The 22,590-nt window shown below is 25.4% G+C and overlaps 1 protein-coding gene across 1 annotated transcript in view; it reads left to right on the forward strand.

Moving 5' to 3' along the window:
* The first annotated feature begins 1,499 nt into the window (after nt 1-1,499).
* The window catches only part of LOC111690732 (NF-kappa-B inhibitor cactus), a 32,560-nt gene continuing 11,469 nt past the window's right edge, over nt 1,500-22,590 (forward strand). Inside the window, exons 1-4 of the mRNA XM_023453275.2 lie at nt 1,500-1,781; nt 2,621-3,686; nt 4,468-4,645; nt 4,829-5,033. Coding sequence (XP_023309043.2) covers nt 2,761-3,686; nt 4,468-4,645; nt 4,829-5,033 — 1,309 coding nt within the window. The 5' untranslated portion in view covers nt 1,500-1,781; nt 2,621-2,760. The remainder of the gene's footprint in view (nt 1,782-2,620; nt 3,687-4,467; nt 4,646-4,828; nt 5,034-22,590) is intronic.

A 22,590-nucleotide genomic window follows, 5' to 3' on the forward strand; every position in this document is an offset into this window, starting at 1 on the left:
AGCATCACACCACGTAATTCCACACATTTTGTCAACACAAGATAAATATGGATGGAATAACAAAGCAGAAAGAGCCACTTCAGAAAAGAATAACCCGCTAATATTTCCGCATGTAAAACCCAAAAAGACAATAATGTCAATAACATACTACAAACAAAATTATGCACTCATATGTTAATGTCTACATATCTTATCTATCTATCGATTGATCGCATGAAAAAAATTCCTTTTCTTAGGTGGCGCTATAAACGAGATAAAATAAACAGCTGGAGCTGAAGAAAAGAATGCACGCGAAATATGAGTCAATATTAAAATAAACTCATGATCAGATACCTCTACGTTAAAATATACATATACGCGAATGCAATGAATCCAATGAGCATCCTCAAAGTCGACAGAAATGTATCATCGTAAATGATTTATCTTAAAATAGGATCATGACCGTTTTATCTATTTATCTTAAGATAAAAGGAGAATGTTTTGAAATGACAGCAGGTAGCAAAGGATTATATTACATTCTCTCAGTTTACATTGTTGTCTCTGTTTCTCTTATTGAAGCAGGATATTTATTATCATTTGTTGTTATTGCTTTTGGTTAGATCGATATGTATTTCTCTTCTAGTTGAATGCTCTCTTGCATCAATATTTTCTTCATTTAACGGGATTTTCCCAAAGATAAGAACTTTCATACAATATTCTGTCGAAATCTAGCAGTGCGTTATAATCTCAAAAGATTTTTAGTATTACTTCAACATTCAAAAAATACACACTCACTATATCTACATATATAATTGATTTGTAATCGTGTGAATCATAGTTTTTTTTTTGTCCAAAATTATACATTAAAAATTGTAAGTTTCTGGTTTAAATTCTAACTTAAATTGTTTTAATTAGATATATTTTGATAAATTAAATTTTGCTTATTATTACTCGACAATTGTGATGATGATGATGGTTATTAAATCAAACAAGTGACAGTTTATCAAAGAAAACATTTTAAAATATTTCGCAAAATTTTTTCAGAAACGAAAAGAAAATATATATCGTGCTTAATTTTAAAATTCAGTACAGAAAAATACAACCAAGTCGAAAATAACGGCAATTTTGAAAAAGTGTTGACACTCAAAAGAAAGTCACCACTGCAATTAATCACACTGAGAGAAAGATAGAATAAATTCTTCATTATTGCAATTAGGAAAGATAACTAAATAACTTTTGACATAAAATTTTTTCACTAAATTTCACTAATTAGTTTTTTAATACTATTTATCTTTTTTAAAACACTAAAAAAGGTATTAAATAAAAAATAACATTTTTTTATCGAACACAAAAAAGTTTCAAAACTTTTATGTAGCTTTTTTGTTAAAGAAAAAGCTTTTTACAATACTATTGCTTAATCATAATGAAACATATAGTTGGTAACGCCGAATAATATATAATAAAGAGGAGGAGAAAAAAAAAACGAAATAAAGAAGAAGCAACAAAATTAGTAATTATACGATAATATTAGTCTCAACGAGAAAGCGAACGATTTAAGACGTGTTCAACAGACAAAAAATCAATTCAATCGTTATTGAGATATTGTACAACAAAAAAGTAAAAAGCATTTGAGCGCTTATAAAAAAAGCAAATGAAATATATATAAAAATACCACAATTAAAACAAGCAATAAATATACTTGAAGAAAACTTCAAATAGAAAGCCATTAAAAAAGTAAAAGTGACATATAACGTATTAATAAATAGTTTTCTTTACGCTAAAATAACCCGGCATCTGAAGAGGTATTAAATAAGTATTTTTAAAATAGATTTCAACAAAAAGAAATAAAATTTCATAAACAAGTGGCCATTTTGATTAAATTAACATCTACACAAATATTGTGAAACGAATCAAAAAAAAAAAAAGAAGAATGTGTGAGAAAAAGCAAAACTTGTAAAAAAAATCGAAAAGCTACACTTAGCTTTTGTTATAAAATCTAGAATATTTTCAATGCAAGTGAAATAACTCAAAAAAAAGCGTATAGCAAAAAAAATTAAAAATTTCAAGATAAATTTCCCAAACTCGGTTAAATTATTGAAAAATTACATTTCTTAAGTAAAACAAAAAATAATTAACAAATTACTAGTAGTTGACTAAAGAAAATATTCTTATTTTATGTATACACATTGCAAACAATAACAACAAGTGTCAATTTCCTATTTACGCATTTATATCAGTGTGTTAGAAAGAGAGGGGTAGAGAGCGTAAAGGAGAATGCAAGATTATGCAAAACGAAGTGTATAACAAATACATTAAAAAACTGATATGTCGCGATAATATTAATTAACAAAGTAAAAAATTAAAATACATACTCTGCTAAATATTTATATAAAATTATCAACACTTTGTTTATGTTTTTTACGAAACATTAAATAAACTATTTAAAAGCACGTTCACACAGTAGTTAAAGAACACTTTAATTAGCTGACCAGTTTTACAAGTACTAAAAGTAAACTCTAAATGGGGGGAAATTTTTCAGTGTTGCAATTTACAGCTACTCCTTTTTGCATTCTACCTCTTCTACTTTCTTTTTTAAATAGCACTCTAAATTTTTAATTTCCTTTTTCGATTATGAAAATAGCATAACAGTGTATTTAAGAAAAGAAAACAATAAAAACTGAAAAAGTTAATTGCTACAAAATAATCTAAAAAAAAAGTAAATCAAAATAGAAATAAAAATAAATTTAAAAACAATAAACATAATTCAGACAAAGCAACAAAATGTGGAATCCAACACCGTCATCATCAACAGCGACGTCAAGTGATAATAAGCAGAATATTAAGGAAGTAGTAGAAGTAGATGATTGTAAATGTAGTGGCGTAGAACAATTAGATCAACAACACCAGCAACAACAAAAAACTAACAGTAAACAACAAACGTCAACAACATTTGGCGGTCAATTGACAGGCTCTACAAATATCCAGCAACAACAACAACGTCATAATAGAGACGACTTGGACGTAGAAGAAGAAGGTGACGATAAAAGGAAATTTTCAGATTTAGCTGGGGAAACTACAGATTCCGGCTTTATTTCGGGACCACAAACATCATCTTCGGCCCTTTTGGATACAGATAACGAAGAAGCTGGTGTTGCTCGTGGTGGTGGTGATATTAAAAAATTAAATATACCGGAATCTTTAAGTGAACCACAACAACAACAACATCCAACGCATAAAACGCAACAGCCCAATTTGGATTCGGGTATTATTGAGGAAGAGGAATACGACGACGACGTGTGTGATTCAGTTGGACAAAAGCAACAACAACAGCAACAAAAAACTACAAACGAACCAAAAATGATTTTGCCTCATAGTGTTGAATCTGGCATATCCGAATGGTTCTGCAATTTAAGTTTGCACAATAATCCCAATGCTGCCAATAATGTTAATACCCCGTCAACTGCATCCAATTCTCGTACAAATGCCGTTTCTGGTTTAAATAATCTAGATGCCCCTAAACAAACGCGTTCCGCGCAACAAACTAAATTATCTTCATCATCAGTATCGTCAACCTCATCTTCTTATGCAGCTGGTTCAACTGCTCAACAACAGTACCAACAACAACAACAAACCGCCACAATACCACAACAAATAACTCCAGCTAATGCCTGGGAGAAATACTATCAACAAAACGATGATGGAGATACGTAAGTTAAATTTAATAATTTGTTTGGAGTATTTTAAAAGTTATTTTAACTGTTTAGAATTCAAGTAATTTTACGAAATTATAATGTTTTTATTGTTTTGGGATATTATAAAATAACTTTCCTAATCTTTTGGTGGAACAAAAACCAAACTAGTTTTTTATTAAACAGTGAAAATTAATTAAAACTGTTTTACTTTTACAAAAAGGCTTGTCCCTTTAAAGTTTCCTTTAACGATTTCCATTTAATTCAAACGTGACCTTTCCTTACTTTTTTGCAAAATGTTTATTTTTAAGTACCTGTTTTTAGTAGATTAGTTTAATGAACAAAACAAACGCTCGTAAAACAACCTTTCTTTTTTTCCACAAACAATAACTCATCAGGGTAGATTATAAAACTGCAACTAAGTACAACTAAAAAGTTAGTGACAGACAGGTCATAATAAATATGTAGTCATAAATCACCTGTTACATTGTGGCTTTTGTTAAGTTCCGTAAAAATTCCCAAAAACAAAGTATTTCTTGCAATTGAACAGGTTTTTGTGTTTTATTTTCAACCATTGAACTACGTGATCTTGTATGTTTGTTACCAGGATTAAGAGGAAGTTATTATGGGTGTCTGTGTGTGTGTGTGTTTGTTTTAAGTAAATAATACAGGTGTTTTAGTTTAAAGGCAGGTGATAGTTTTAAACAGTTTTATTTTAAGGATTTAAAACAAATACATGATTTATGTTTTGTTCTGTTTTGTTTTCTTTTCATTTGAATTTATATTTATGTTTATTTAGACCTTTACATTTGGCCTGCATATCGGGTTATGTAGATGTTGTTGCTGCCCTAATACGTATGGCTCCACATCCTTGCCTATTTAATATACAAAATGATGAAGCCCAAACACCATTGCATTTGGCCACCTTAACAGCCCAACCAAAAATTATCAGAATGCTTTTAATAGCGGGAGCAGAGGTAAGTTAAAAAATAATAACTTTTTCTTAAGGAAAAATAGTTCAAATGCTAGAAATAATTTGTTTTGAAAATTTTTAAAGAAAACTTTTTATTTGTCTCGTAAAAATGATAATATTTTGGATTCTAAAAGTTTTATCACAAAATTCCTTTATTTTGTTTTTCTCCTTTTATTCCCATTTAAAGCCAACGGCGCGCGATCGTCATGGTAATACAGCTTTACATCTTGCCTGCAGATCTGGCGAAGAACAATGTGTACGCGCTTTAACTATACCCATTAGTGCCTCCGAAGTTAATGAAGCCCATCGTCAATATGGTCATCGTGCCAATGATAAATCCTATTTAAAATATGCCCAATTACCCTCCGATTTGGAAATACGCAATTATGATGGTAAGTTTTTTAAAGAAAAATTCCATTAAACTATTTATTAACAAAAATTCCTTTACAAATATCAATTTTAAACAAACAAAAAAATTTTTTTTTTTTTTCAAAAAAAAGAAAAGAAAACGTTGAACTAATTTTTGTTTAAAAATTTAATGCTTTTGTCTGTTAAAATTTTGCAAATGTATTGTCGCTTATATCTTTTTCAGACGTCCCGTCTTGTTAATTATATTTATGTATATTTTGTCACTAATTTATTTTTTGTGTGTGCTTTTGGCTAGCCACAGTCATAGACATTTTTTTTTTGCAAAATAAAAGAACAAAAAATAAAATGTATTTATCACACTTTCATGTGAAACATTTTGTTTTAAAAATAACAATTCTATAAGAATTTTCTTAAATGTGAAATTGTTTTTGTTCTTTATTTAAGAATTTTCCGCTTAGCTGTCTGAGGTTTATATATATATTTTTTCTTTAATTTTATTCTTGAGAATTTTTTGTATTATTGTCTTTATGACTATTTTTATATATAAATGTACTATCTGTAGTATAAAAACCACTAATAGGGGAATTCATGTTGAACAAAAATTTCATATTTTATTATAAAAAATATTAAATTTAAAGGCATTTTTTTTGTTTAATTTGAATACTTCTAATGTTTTTTTCTACTTTTTTTGTTTAAATTAATTTATGCATATATTTTTGTTTTAAAAATGTATTTGACGTCAGACTATAATGAAAAAATATACAAATATTAGACAAGTTAGACTAAAACGAAGTAAAATGTTTTTTGTTTTTCTTAAAGTTTTCTTAATTTTCATGCTATAAAAACAATTTTTCTATATAGTTTTTTGATTTTTTTTAACATTTGACGTCAGCCCACCATATGTGGCATTCACAACAACCTTAATAAAATGTTTTAAACAAAAACTACTCAAGGCAAAAGAATAGAAAGAAATTAAAATGTTTATTTAAATAAAAATGAAACTAAAATTATTTTTATTTTAAATTCATTAAACAATTTTTTAAAACCTTTTTTTTTAATAATACTAAAGATTTATTATTATTTATAATTTGTGGTTAAAAAGCTTGGGAACTTTGCTATTATTATGACTAGGCATTTATTACAATTCTTCTTTGCTTAAATCCTTAATTACTCACACATGTTAGTAATGCAAAAGTTAAAAGAAATTCCCCCGATTCTTAAGAACTTAGAAAATCCTAAATAGGTTAAAAAAAACACTAAATTTTGTTTTAATTCTTAGAAATTCTATAAATAATAGAAATAACCCAATACTAACTTGTAATAATAAACTTAGGGGAGGTTTCTTACTAGTCAGTTAAACTAGGCTTAACTTGCTGTTAGATTAAACTCGGAACAAATTGAGGCGGACTTTAACCGATGATTGTGATTTTCAGTTATGGATTTAAGTTCAGTTAACTTTGTTAATATTGCCAAGTTTTCACTCAAAAACATAAACAAAGAACAGCTGTTTTTTGCAAATAATACTTTTGTAAAATAAAAAAAAAATTTGAAAAAATGTTTAATAAACATTTAAAACGGTAATAAATAAAACAAAACAATTCAAAAATTGCAATTTACTTCAAATATTAAGTTTTTGTTCTTCCGAAATCATTGTTTTATTGTTTTTGTTAATTATGTTTTCTCACTTATAACTTAAGTTCAATTGGCCAATAATACTCAGTTAAACTAAGATAATATGTAACTTTACTGATAACTGAAAAACACAAAACATATATTAAACCAGGTTTAACAAAAGAATGAAGATTATCTTTATCAGAAAAACTCGCCCTTAATTGTGTTTTCCCACTTATAACTTAAGTTTAATTGGCCAATTACACTCAGTTAAACTAAGATAATAAGTTAAGTAACTGTTTATTAAAAAACTCAAAACATATATTAAACTAGGTTTAAACAAAGAATGTAGATTATCTTTATATGAAAAACTCGCCCTTTAACAAACATTTCATGGTTTATGTATTCTTGTATAAGAAAAAACTTCCTCTAGATTATGTTAAAACCAAAAAAACTATGAAGCTTGCGTGTCTAAAAAGTTTTATATTAAAACGTTAATAAAACCAAAATCTAATTTTGGAACAAAATAAAATAGTTTATATTGATTATTTTGTGTTAAAGCAGCAAACAAACACCAACTTCCATTACTACAAATGTCAATAACAATTAACCTTCACTTGTAATTTAACCTTTAATGACAAAAAATAAACACTCAAGGTAAATTTAATTTTACATAAAACAATATAAATTTATTAGAATTTCTTTAAAAAAAGATTTTAATTAAACAAAAGAAAAATGTTTCAATTTAAACTGCATTTTAAGTTTATTTTATATATTTTGGAATTTTTTCTTTAAATCCTTCATATGCCCAGACATAAACCCTCAATTTATTTATCATATTTTTGTTGTTTATTTATTTCTTACACCTCCCTCTCCATACACTCACACACATTTTACCCATATTGTCATTTTCATTTTCGTTTTTATTTATATTTTTGCTATTGCTTGTTGGTTGTGTGCTTCTTTTTTTTCAACTTTGGTTGCTGGTGCTCTGGCTGCTACGGCTAAATATAAAAATATTTTGGGTTTTTCCCAAAAATAATACAAAAAATATAAAAAAGCAGAAACATTGAAATTGTGTTGATGGCGTTCAACATCAGCGCCGCCACCACCACCAACACCTCTTCCTACCACCAATTCATACTTATACTTCTACCCATCATTATCATCATCAGCACAAGCACCATCATCATCGTCGTCGTCGTTGTATAAAATATAAAAAAAAACAAACAGCAAAATTAACTTATAGCATTTTCGTAGCCGTCATAATATATATGAATCAAATAAAAATGTGATTTTAGTATTAATAAAGTATAAATTTATAAATTCATTTGTTACAAACAACCAACGTAAAATTGTTACTTGACGTAGTAGGTATCTAATACATTTGCCGCTCTTTGTATTTTTTTTATCTGTTTCATATGTCAAATAGTTATTTGAAAGTATGATTAAATATTACTTTTATTTTTAAAATATTTGACAAATGTTTGTTGCAAATTTTGTAATAAATTTACTTAGAAAATAACTTTCCCTTTTAGCGGTTTTATTTAAATATTTTGGAATTTTTGTTTGTAAACGTTTTTCTTAGAAAATTCCATTTTCAAAGTTCAAAGTTTTGTAATTCTTTTAATTTTTTTCCTAATTACAAGTTTAGAATTGTTATTTATATGAAGAAAATGTTTCATTTAATGGCAGCTTAATTACATGATATATTTTTTGATTTATTAATTTCTAAATTTGTTTGTTTATTTTTTTCTGCTGTTATTTGTTAAATGTCGATATAAATTACCCATGACGTTAAACGTTGTATTTGTTAAAGACATTTATAGCTGTAGTTATTTGTTAAATGTACGAATAAACGAAATGAATTGGCGGGAATATTTTGTTAACTTTTTTTCAATGAAATTCAACTATAAGGAACTGATTGGATGTTTTATATTCCGTAGTTGTGAACTAAATTCAAACAGATTTTAGACAAGACTTAAAACTGATCTATAGATTAGACTACAGACTAGACTATAGACTATAATAAACTAAACAATAAACTTGATTATAGACTAAACTATAACCTATACTAGACTATAGACTAGCTTATAGATTAAACTAAAGGCTAAACTATGGACTAGACTATAGATTCGACTGTATAGTAGACTAAAGTCAAGATTATAGACTGGTTTATATAGTAGGATTTAGAATAGACTATATACTAGACTATAGACTAGACTACAGATTCGTCTATAGACTAAACTAAAGTTTATATTATAGAATGAAATATAGACTAGATTACAGACTATATTATATACCCGACTATTGACTAGATTGTAGAATAGCCTGTAAACTAGACTATTGACTAGATTTTAGAATAGCCTGTAAACTAGGCTATAGTTTTGATTATAGATACTACTGTATACTAAACTAGACTGTAAACTAGACTATAGTTTAGATTATAGATACTATTGTATACTAAACTAGACTTTATAGATTCGACTATGGACTAGACTAAAGTCTTACAATACTATAGTTTAGATTGTAGACTTGACTATAGATTAGTTTATAGACTAGACTTGTTGTTGTTGAAGCAGCGACACGAGTAAAGTCGGTGTTGCTGGGTTGACAATCCTTGGTCGTTGTTCGTTGAACTCCGATTCGTTCCAGTGCGAAGAACCGATTGTCGTGGAAACGATACTTTCCTCGATAGTATAGACTATACTATATAGATTCGAATATAGACAAAGCTAAAGTCTAGATTATAGACTTGACTATATAGTTCATTTGAAAGCTCTTTGCTTTTCCCTGGACTAGGGTCTATAGAGAACAATTTAATTTCGACTTTTAATAGAATTACAGAATCAATATGAAAATTTTTACAAAATTCAAAAAATTGCTTTCTTTCACTTCCATCCCACAACTTGACCACAACTATTTCATTTTAGCTTAGAAAATATTGAATGAAAATCATGTTTTTCTCTATGTTTAGACTTTCTACTACTTATAACATTTCTTTATTAACAATTAATTTACAAATTTATGCCAGTCATAAATCTTTATTGTTTTCATATATTAGAGAATTAAAAACAAATTTCAAATATGAGTTTATTAAACTTTATATTGACAGCTATTAAAAAATATCAAACAAACATTGATATGACTGATAAGATTATGTGTGGTACTTGACATCAACATCACACACAGATTATTGTTCCACTTACAAAATCACTGTTACTATGTTCAGATAAATATCGGTGAAAATCCCAAGAAAACAATTAAACAATAAAAATCGATTAGAATAATATAGTGTATATCATAAAAACAAATTTTTTGACAGTCATTATGTTATGGGTTTTGTTTATATCTTCAGTTACCACCCAGGAGTTAGACACCTATTTAGAAATGTTTTTCTGTTTAGTAAGATAATTAGACTTCAGCTTAAAGGTGTCAAACTATAATTTCAAATAATATACTATAAGTTCCCCCGATATTTAATGACACTTTTAAAATATATGCTAATGATAAGCAACAAAATCTTTTTAAGATCATATCGGTTTAAAATTTGGGCCTGTTAAAACATTTCACAATTTTTAAATGCGTTTTAATTTTTTATCATTATTATTTTTTTTTTTTTAAATTCTATCTTCAAAAATGTAAATGATTTAATAATTTTTGTTTATACTATACAACAATATAAATTAATAACAATTTATTATACATTTATTTTTGTTATCTAGACTGTTTTTCGTTTAATTAACATGGGTTTCCCCAAGAAATTCAATACCATAAACGTACAAATAAAATAACAGATGATAAGGAAAAACTTACGAGTTTAACACAGATAATTTATATTATTTTGCAATGAATTTGTAGAAAAAACAGCATTTTCGAGTACTAAGCGAAACAATTTTTATAGATAAAAATACAATAAATGTTAGAAAATACGTCACAGAAAATACCCTTTAAAATTGATTGGTAATATGTTAATTTGGTAAAAGATTATTAATACATATTTGTTTGTTTTAAATTGTAGTAATAAAATCATAAAATTGTTAATAAAAACTAGGAAAAAATTATTAAATTTACAAAAAGAACTTAAAGTGAATCATGATGAAATTTACTTTTTTTTCAAGAATAAATAAGGAAAAAGACTTTTGTTAGAGACTGTAACACAAATATGTCTTGCTAAAGGAATGCAAATAGTGCAGCTGTACTAAACTATTTAAAAACAAAACCTATGTGTTACTTAAAATAAATGTGTTTTTTTTTGCTTTACGGTATTTTAAAAGCAACTAAATTTAATTTAAAACTAAAATAAAGAAAATTTTCTATACACACACACATACAATTTTTGTTAATTTTAACAAACGAGAGCTGTTTAAAATATATTTTGTAATAAAATATGTTTTTATTAAAAAATAAGCAAAAGAATTTTACAAGTTTTTGTGATTTTTCTTTTTGCTTAATATTTATTTTAAAAATGGAATTATGAAATAATATTTTTTCTCAATTTGTTGGCAAATTTTCAAAATTTTCTATAATTATTCTGTTCGTTTTTTTTTTGTTATTTACATTTTTATATAGTATTTAAATGTCTAGCTTTTTTTTTGCTATATATTACATACATATGTATATACATACATATTTGTACTTGTGTATAAAAGCAAATTTTAAATAAAGCAAAAAAAAATTCACATGACTTGTCTTTAGAGAATTGAAAAACCATTCGAAAATTTAAAATGCACACATGTGTTGGTATTATAATGAACTATAAGTTTGTGTTTATAGATTTTAAAAATGTGTTTTCTCAAAACATTAAAGCAATTGCTGCAAGTAAAAATATCTTTGAAAGTTTTTTTCCTTAGGAATTACATAAAATGTCTTGTATTCATAATTTATGGTTTTTGAAAAATATTTTTTATATTATTTTGGATTTGATTATAAATTACATTAATAAGTATTTAAATCTAAGTTTTTATTCTGGAAAATATGTTGCCATTGTTAGACTTAACCCCGTATTCACATTTTCCATGCAAAATTTCCACAATAAAGCATCAATAACTTTATTAACCCTTTGACGACCATAGGCAAATATACTTGCATTAAAATTTTTAGTATATATGTTTAAGTGACAATTAGGGCCAATCTGTCAACCGATCTTGACAACTTTATTTGCAAAACGATACAAAAAAGTTAGAAGTTACATATGAGAAGAATTTTCTTTGTCCTAAATATTATGAGGCCATAGATATGAACAATCAAACAAAAGATTAAATTGATTAAACCAAAAAGGTTTGGTCGTCATAGGGTTAAGCATTTCTGAATATTGTTCTAAACCTTACCAGGAAAGAGATTTAATATAGAGCTGCTGTCATGACCGGTTCTTTGGATATGGGAATTGTTTTAGTTCTAACTTGTTAACATAACCTAAAAGGAACTCATTTCTTTTCCTTTACACAGGACTTTAAAAGACTTTATTATTAATTCTTAAATGGTCTGAAAATATAGATTTTTAAACATCTTTAGGTTTAATCCTTAGGTGAAGTATTGGGGATTAAAATGAATCCTAGACAGTTGTTTTTGAGTGCACAACTAGTTAATTTTGTTTGCTAGTTTAAGCGCCCAATGGAGGTGGTTTAAACTTGAGCTTGAGAAATGCAAAAGTGTAAACAGCTGATGCAAAGAAACGAATACAATTTTTCTAAAAATAAACATTGAAATGTTTTTTTGAGGACTAATCTTTAGGTGAAGGATTAGGGATTAAATTAAAATGAATCCTAGAAAGTTATTTTCGAGTGCACATTTAGTTAATTTGGTTAACTAGTTTAAGCGCCCAATGGAGGTGGTTTAAACTTGAGCTTGAGAAATGCAAAAGTGTAAACAGCTGATGCAAAGAAATGAATACAATTTTTATAAAAATAAACATTAAAATGTTTGTTTAAGGACTAATCTTTAGGTGAAGGATTAGGGATTACATTAAATAAATCCTAGAAATTTGTTTTTGAGCGCACATTTAGTTAATTTTGTTTGCTAGTTTAAGCGCCCAATGGAGGTGGTTTAAACTTGAGCTTGAGAAATGCGAAAGTGTAAACAGCTGATGCAAAAAATGAACATAAAAATGTTTGATTTATTGATTAGAATTAATTATAGAGACTTTATAATATATTTTCTTGTTTTAAATTTAATTTTTTTATTCATTTTCCTATTACATTTACTATTTTCTTCTTCTTTTTTATAAAATCATCCATCGTTTTGATAACAAACAGTGACGTTTTCTGTTGTTTTGTATGGCAACATTTCATAGTTTAATCTTGTACTCAAAATTTTTAGATTAACTAATCTCATTAGTAATCTGTTTATTAATTTACATTTGATTGACAACTCAAAAAGCCGCTCTAAGTGTTATGTCAATGATTGGCAAATTTTGAAGAAAATTTAAAATGCAAGGACAACATTTTTTTCCCTTAGTGATTGTGATTTATTAAAAAGAAGAAATAGGTTAACATTCAGAGAGTGCAAGTGCAACTTTTGCAAAAACTTTATATCACAAGTTACGAGCTTTAGAAAAAAAGTTTTTTTTTTATTTATCAAAGGTTTATAAAACAAATTTTGTATGCAAATTTGATTTAAATATATATAAACCTTTGATAAAATTTTATGAATTATTTAATTTTTTTTTTACTTTAAATGTTCTACACGCGCATTTTATTGTTTTCAATTATAACTATAAAGTATTTAATTTTTTATTTTGTTTCTTTATTGTTTACGTACAATCTTAAACAAATAGAACTAGGTTTTTCCTAAGATAAATTGAGGTAAAAATTTTTGCAATTAAAAACTATAAAAAAAGAGAAAAACCAAATGTTAACAACTTAAACTTTCAAGTGCTTGTATGAAATTAATACTTTTTGTTGTTAAACAAATTAAACAAATCACATGAATTTTTATCAAGGGAGGGAGGAAAACAAAATATAATATTTACTCTAATCATGATGACAGCTCACCAGAGGGAGCTCTGTAAAAAAAAAACATGATGATGATGATGATGAGAAATAAAATACATTTACCTGACAATTACTACAAAGAAATGTATATTCATTCAATAATCTCAGTTGTTTGTGTTTTGAGTTTGATAAATTATAATAAAAACAAGCAAAAATGAATCAAGGGTTTAACCGCCTGATCGTCATATAAAACAATCATCAGCAGCAGCGGCAGCGGCAATAATACAAAGTTCAATAAAATGCCATCAAAAAAAAAAAAATACCAAGTCTTTAACCTTATTGCAATGAGTATTAAAACCTGTGACTGGAGATGAGTATTTGAAACTTTAAAATTCCATATTCCCAGTTTTTGACAACGCATTTGAAGATGTGACTGTTTGATTGTCTTATTAGTAAGTTAATGGGGAAATCCATACGTCATTATTGAAAACAAAACAACAATTTTAATAAACATGAAATAAAAAAACAATGTTAATTACTTATGCCATTTATATACATACATATGTATATAAAAGAAGGCTTGTCTGCTTATTTATTACTAACAAATAAAGCCGCATATAACTAATAAACGCATACAACTTTAATAAATTATATGCATAAAATTTTGTGGTTAAAATAAAAAAAAAATAAAATCATAAAAATTGTTATGGACTGACTTATCTAATGTCGTTATTTATTATTTAAAATATCTAATAATAATTTAATTTATTTAGAATTTCCTTTATATTTCTTAATAATTTTAAATTAATCTTTTTTTTGTATATTTTTAAGAGTCTAGTTGTCTCTTGAAATTTGATTTGTTAAAGATTTCTTTTTTTAAGTTTATTTTTATATACAGACTTCGCTTTTGTTTTAAACCAAATACTGGTTTCTTTTTTTTGTTTAAAGCCCACATATACGTACATATGTACCTAAACACACTCTTAACAATTTTTTTTTTAATTTTGGAAATTCCCACCCAATAAAAATTTTTTGAGCATCAAGACATTTTTTTTCAACAAACTAACATTATGATGATCATTATCATTATTATCGGCATTATTATTATCTTTATAGTTAACCCATTTTTAAACCTATAGTTAAATCAAGTTCAATTAGTTTTTTTCTTTAGTATCTGTTATCAGTTGTTATTAAGCTGGGATTTTTCTATTTAAAAATTTGTTTTATAACAGTCGTCTTGTTTTTTTTTAATTATTTATAAAATTTTAAATTTTCTTAGAAATTATTCCATATGTTTTGTTTTGCTAAATTTCCCTCTCTTAAGATTGAGTCATTGGGTTTTATTTAAAAAAATTTTTAATCTGTTTCATTTATTGATATTATATGAGAAGCAATACACTTTGTGGTGATGTTAACTTTCATGTGTCAGTTTTAAAGTATTAAAGAACCAAATTTATTAAACAGTTTTAAGGAAAGTGCTTAAAAAACAAAACTACAGGCTCTAGGACTTGTTCTAGTCTTAAGAATTGGCGCTAAAATCCGTTTGACATGATCTAATAGGGTCAAAATTTAGTCCTCTCTAAACCAAACTTTTGCGATCTTAGTCATACAACATCGAGTAAAAATTACATTTTGAAATGCACTCAAACTTATGATATTTGAGTGAAAGTAGTTCATACTTTGATATGATCTTGAAGGGTCAAAATTTTAGTCCTCTCTAAACGAAACTCTTAAGATCTTAGTCGTACAACTTCGAGTGTCAAACATACATTTTTAAATGCACTGAAACTTATGATATGTGAGTGATAATAGTTCTTACTTTGACATGATCTTGAAGGGTCAAAATTTTAGTCCTCTCTAAACGAAACTCTTATGATCGTAGTCATACAACTTCGAGTGTCAAAATTACATTTTGAAATGCACTGAAACTTATGATATTTGAGTGGAATTAGTTCTTACTTTGACATGATCTAGCAGAGACAAAATTTCATTCTCTAAACGAAACTCTTAAGATCTTAGACATACAACTTCTGGTGTCAAAATTACATTTAGAAATACACTAAAACTTATGATATTTGAGTGAAACTTATAATGATTTTTGAATCAAATAGAAAAGCTCTAGTCTATTAGTAGGAGAGGTCGATTTCTGCCCAGGTATTACAAAGAGATCATCCATAATGGTAACAACTTTTGTGCAACAGCTTTAATACAAATTCTAGTCTTACAAACTGGCGGCCTTAGCTTTTAAACTTTGATCTCGTAAGGTTAATCTTTAGGTGAAGGATAAGAGAATAAATTGAAATTAATCCTTCAAAGTTGTTTTTGAATACTCAGTTAATTTTGTTTGCTATTTTAAGCTTCCAAAGTGGTTTAAACTTAAGCAAAAAATGCCAAAGTGTAAACAGCTGATGCAAAAAAAATTAATACAATTTTTATAAAAATAAACATTAAAATATTTAAATTATTGATTAAACTTTAAACTTTTGTTTTAAATTTAATTTTCCATTTATTTTCATATTAAATTTGCAATTATCTTCTTCTTTTTTATAAAACATGCATTATTTTGACAACAAACAGTGACATTTACTCTTGTTTTGTATGGCAACACTGCAAAGTTTAATCTTAAACTAAAAAACATCTAGGAGAAATAAACATCAGATTAAATTTATTTTTTAGTTTAACTAATTTAAATATTAATTGGCATATGATTAACAACTCGAAACCCTGCCCTTAAAGGGTTAAACATTTTAAACTTTCAGTCACAAAATATCAACTTGATCCAAATAAATGTGTGAAGTGAGATTTTGGTTTTTTTCACATATTAAATTTTAATGTGTATGTATGTGTGTGCGTGTGTATGACATAATTTCTAAAAAGGGTTTTTTTCGTAAAGACTTTCATTGCTTTTTTTTATTGTTATTTCTTCTTCGTTCGTTTACAGTGCATACTGTTAATTTTATTAACATTATTTGTTATTGACATTTTTATGTTTATTTTAAATGATTTTTCAGTTTATTTTTTTTGTTGGCTCTCGATGCTTGGTTACATATTGTATGTGGGTTTATTCACATTTTTTTTTAGGTTTTTACCACGCGTGAGGTGTCCGACCCCCTTTTTTTGGTTTTGTTATTATTAAATTGTTTTTCTGTTCAAGTTGTGCGTTTAAAACTGGGTTTTACATAAAACAACCAGGTTTTTTTCATTGTCAGCAGTTTAATTTTTTTTGCACATTGTAAACAACAGTACTTAACAGCAGTTAGTTAGTGTTTTTAGTTAGTTGGCAATGCTAAAGGTGGGGTGAAATTTTAAGTCACGCTTTAAATGTTTTGTATTTGCTTGGTGGTTGATTGTTGGTTATTGTTGCTTTGGATTGAACACAAAATGTTGTGTAGATGAATTAATGCTTCCTTTTTGAACGTGATTATGCATTTCTTTCTTTGTTAAGTTTTTGTTTTCTTTTATTTTTTGTAAGTAATTGTTTTAAATGTTTCTTTTATTATTGTTGTTTGGATGCATAATGTAATGTAAAGGGAAAAACCACTTTCGTCGCATTATAAATAAATATATTTGACGTTTTAAACTTGATATTCGAAAGTAGAGGGTTTTTCCAAAAACCCAACAAATGTGTGGCCAAGAAAATTAGCAATAAAAAACGCAATTGTTAAAATAACTTTTTTTAAAAGCTCATCTTTCTTTTCAACTTAATTTTGCTTTATTTTTTTAAGTTTGTTATTTAATCCACTATTTTTAATAATAAAAAAACTTTTGTTTTTTAACCGTATTTAAATGGAATTCTAGGTATTGCGATTAGAGTGCAAAAAATCCCTATTTTCTTAAAAAAAAACGTACAAAAATTAATTCATTTTGTGGCTTTTTTTTAATGCGTATTTAAACCGATGCCGCCTGTCATCAGTTCAATATGTTTTGGAATTTTTGGAAACTAAGTGTGAATGACTCAAAAATAGTATTAAAAAAAACACACAAATGTTTTAAACTTTGAATATTAATTTGTAATGGAATAACCAATCTATTGCATTTAGTAGAATTTCCTAAAGTTGTTTTAAATTGATTTGAGGCTTTGTGGTTATATTTATTACATTTCAAAAAAAAAAAAACATTTTTCTTTAAATATTATTTTCATTTGAATTATTGCTTTACATTGGGTTTTTCTATATAATTTGATTTGAAAACAATTTACACTGTGTTACAAAAATATAACAAGTTTTTTTTTACAAATTTTTAGCTTTAGAATTAATTTCTTTTTATTTATGTCCTAAAAATGACTTAACAATTATGTTAATTGAAACAATGTACTTGTTAAATTGTTAAACAGTGTGTGAGTGTTTGTGTGATGTTCCAGCTAATTTTTTTCTTACCTCTTTATAAATCAATGAACTTTTAATTACATTTTTTTTTGTGCTTCCTCCCCCTTTCAAATCAAACATGTAATTTTTTTCTTATATCTGATGAAGGACAACATTATAAACTGATTAACTTTAACACTCACACTTAAATTTCTAGCAGCCAAATTCCCCTTTATTTAGAAGCTGTTTAAATATTTGTTATAATATTTGTTTTTGTTTTATCTTAAACAAGTATATTAATAATTTGGTTTTTCCTTAATTGTTTTATAAATTTGAGTGTGTATACGGAAATTCTTAAGTTTTTTTTTAAATAAATGCCGACATTATTATTATAAAAAACAGCTGTTAAAATAAATTTTTAATTTGCTAAAGATTTTTGTCTGTTTTGTATTGTATTTTGTTTATTTATGTTGTTAAAATAATTATCTTTAATCTATCAATATCAAATTGCTTTTTTTTATTTACAAAATTTGCCAAAAAAAACAAGCATTTTTTTGTTTATATTAAAGTTGTGTTGTTGGTTTTAATTTCATAAACAAACTGGCAATTTGTTGTTATAAGTATAGATGTTTATAGTGTTTAATTAAGAAATTTTTAAAATTAATTAAATGTTTGAAATAAAAAAATTAAATTTAATTTTTGAATTTTATTAAATATCCTTTTGTTAGATAATTTGAAAGGATGATGTACATATATACATCATATTCGATATGCACCTACGCCTCCTTGAGGCTCCTTGAACAGTAAGGCAAAACTTTTAAAAGTTTTAATCAAAAATAACTAAAAATTAATCATTAACTTCGAATTTTCAAAATTATAAAAATATTATGAAAATTTCTTATTTATCAAGCAATTTTTAAATAAAAATCAAATTCAAACTCAAGCTTTCAAAAAATTTAAAGATTTGAGTCAAAATTGTAAAAAGTTTTGATCAAAAATAACTAAAATTTAAACATAAACTTCGATTTTTCGAAATCATAAGAATTTTATGAAAATTTCTTAATTATCAAGGAATTTTTTTAATAAAAATATTATATTTTTTATATTTACAAAAATTTAAAGATTAGCGGCAATTTGACAAACAGTTTTCATCAAAAATAACTAAAAATTTAACAAAAATTAAGAAAAAAAGTTTAAATTTTCAAAATTGGAAAATTTGTTTAAAATTCAATACAAAATTTAAAAAAAAAATTGCAATTTTCGAAAAAAACAGGGATGGATTTATAAAAACGATTTAGGCAAAATTTTTATAATTCTCAAAAAATTTTGAATTTGAAAAAAATTTTCGAAATTGAAAATTTTGATTTATCTCAAGAAAGAATAATAGTAATATAAGAGCGGTTTGAAACAGTAAGCGGACTAATGAATTAGAAAGTATTTATATAACACATTATAAATAAGATGTTATTTAAGGTATTCTATGTAATCAGAGCATTAAGTAGTCATTGAAAAGTATGTTAATAGGTAAGTGGTTACGATTACAAGTCATTACCAAGGTTGTGCTTTAGAATAAGGTCAGTTAAAAAACCTTTCAATATCTAAACAATTTTAAAACACAACTTGTTTTAATTGCATATTTTTATTATTAAATAATTTCTATTAAAAATATTTCCGTTTCAAAAAGTTAAAAAAGTTAAAAAAAGTTAAAAAAGAAATTAAAACGCCATTTTTTTAATTAAAATTTATTTGGTTATTTCTGGGAATTTTTTGTTTTTGTTATAACAAAACAACAACAATCAAAACAAACAAACAAATAATGAAATGTTAATAACCGTTAGAAAACGAATACCATTAAATATGTTTGATATTGATTCTAATATTTCAAGTTTAACTACAAATATTTAGTTATACATAAACTTGGATTTGTTTACTTGAAAAAATATATATATAACTGTTTCTAAAGCAATTTATTTAAATCTTATTAAATTTTGTCACTTAAAACAAAAAAAACAAAACCAAACAAATTTTATTATTATAATAATAAAATATTTATACTTAATATTGAAATTTTTTTCAAAATTTATATAATTTATGCTAAACTAAAAAAGATCTGGTTTTAGTTGTGAAACACTCACACTCTTTCTTGTTCTATCTCTTTTACTCCTTTACAAAGTAAAGGTCTATAATCTTATTAGAAATATCTACGTTTTATTGCCTTTTTTTTTATTTAGTAAAAGTGTGCTGCTGCTGCTAATAATGATGATGATGATGATTATTACTCATTTACTTTTATATAAAGTTGTGTTAAGGGGGAAATCCCAAAACACAAAATTTACTGTTTTTTTTTTAACTTAAGAAATATTGCATTATGCAAAAAGAAATTAATTACAAATACCTATATGTAGTTCTCAAAGTAGTCATTACGCTGCAGGGGTTAGGTAATGAGTATTAAACTCAGCTAATTGTAACCACAAAAAAAACAACAACAACAAATTAATGATTGATTCAATTCATTTTATTTTATTGAAAATACAGCTTTTGTATTATGAATGAAGTTTGTTGGTTGGTATTCAAAAAATTGACATCAGCTTTATTAAAAATATTTGTGACACTATTATAATATATATATATTTTTTTTCATTTGCTTGTTTTGCTTTTTGCTTAAATAAAATAAAAATATTTAAAATTTTTTTGCAAGCAAACTTTAGCTTTATAATTTATTCTTATACATTGCCTGTAAGCTAGTTATAGAAACAACAAAAATTAAAACGTCATGAGATGCCAGGGGAATAGAAATGAATTTGAAAAATTGTTACATTATACAATGAAATGTGCCACTAAACGAAATTCAATTTTTTTTTTTGTTTAAATTTATAATCTTAAAGGCCAGTTTTTATTAACGTTTTCTTAACACCTTTTTATTTTCAACTCTTTTTTTTTCAAAAACAAAATCTAATAATCTCGCTTAAAAACTCTCTAGGTTTCAATAGTAATAATAATAAAATATTTAAATATTTTGCATACAAGAGTTTGAGTTTAAAGAAAATAAATAATATAAATACAAAACAATAGCAACAAGACAAAAAATACTAGAAATTTGTAGATTATTTTAACACAAAAATCTAAAGAAAATAGAAAAAAAGTTTACAGAGGGAAGAGAAATCAGGTTCAAATGACGTAAAATTACAATGTACATATGTACATACATATGTATGTAACTATTTTCAAAACAACGTAATTTTCAAATTACAGTAACTTAGGTCATTATAGAATTTCAATAACAATTTGTTGAAAAAAAATCAAATACAATTTTATTTTAATTTTTTATAATTGAAATAAAAAAAGGAAAAAAAAAACTCATAAATATTTTTTAATCTTTGTAGTCTGTGTATGAGTCAAATCGTAACTAATTTACACGTGTTTGGAAAAAAATTTATAGTTTTGTATAAATTATAGAAAAAAAAACTATAAAAATAGATTTGTAATTAATTAAAGTGAAATGGAGCAGAGCAGAAAGTCAGTCTTCTCTTGTATATAATATTAATATACATAAATTTATACACATACATATATTTGTATGTAAATATCAAATTCACCCATTTTTTTCATTTTTGGACATTATATAATTTGCATAAATACTAATACATTAACATATTGCTGTTGCTTATTTAAAACAAAAGATTAACTTAATGATGGCTTCTCTTAATATTAAAAGATTTAAAATTATAAACACATTTAATAATCCTATTATGAATGTTATAAGCTCCGAAAGCTAAAGCCTGCCTGGCCTGACTGTCATTCATGTATATTAAACATACAAACTAGGGCGCTTAAAGTTTTTTTTTTTTTTTTTTGCTTTGACAAAATTTTTATAAATATAATTTTGAATTAATGAAAAATATCTATAAATAAATTTCAATTTTGCTTGATGCTTTTGTTTTAACCAAAAAAAAAATAAATTTTTTTTTATTAAAATTTGCATACGAAAATTTGTAATTAAATCATATAAAAAAATGTTGATCGATTAAACTTTCTTTAAATATTGTTTTAACATATGTAAACTTAATAAAAACCGGTTAAGTTTGTAACCAAAAAAAATTAAACCAAAAAAGCAAACATTTTGAAAAGTAACATAATGTAATAGAATATTTAACAATTTTATAAAAATTTTGAAAAATTTTTTTAAAGATTTTCAAAAAATTCATATTTTGAAACATGAAAGTTCTAAACAATAGCATAATGACATCGAAAATTTAACAAATTGAAAAGTTTTAAAATAAGAATAATTTCCCCCAAAACACAGGGAAATAGAAATGTACACGCTTGGTAACAAATTGACACCAAAGTGTTTATAAATTTTTAATAACATGCATTATCAAAGTATATACATACGTACGACACAACACTTGTTGTCGAAATCTATACATTCGTTATCAAAATGTTTAAAAACGTGGTAAACTTATTATTGAAAACGGTTTTGTTGTCAATCTGATACCGGACGCATATATTTCATTTTCGCTCTGTGTATTGCCAATCAACATTTCACTTTTTTCGTTCAAATTTTTGATGAACAAACAGCTGTTGCATACAAAATCAACTATTGTTATTGAATTTTTTACACGAAGTTTATTTATTTATTTATTTATTTATTTATTTATTTATTCAGTAATATAAAGCCACTTTGGCCAAAATAACAATATTACATAGTAAAATATACGCCTTAAAAATATTAT

The sequence above is a fragment of the Lucilia cuprina genome, chromosome 2 (genome assembly GCF_022045245.1).
Source record: "Lucilia cuprina isolate Lc7/37 chromosome 2, ASM2204524v1, whole genome shotgun sequence".
NCBI classification, from domain to species: domain Eukaryota; kingdom Metazoa; phylum Arthropoda; class Insecta; order Diptera; family Calliphoridae; genus Lucilia; species Lucilia cuprina.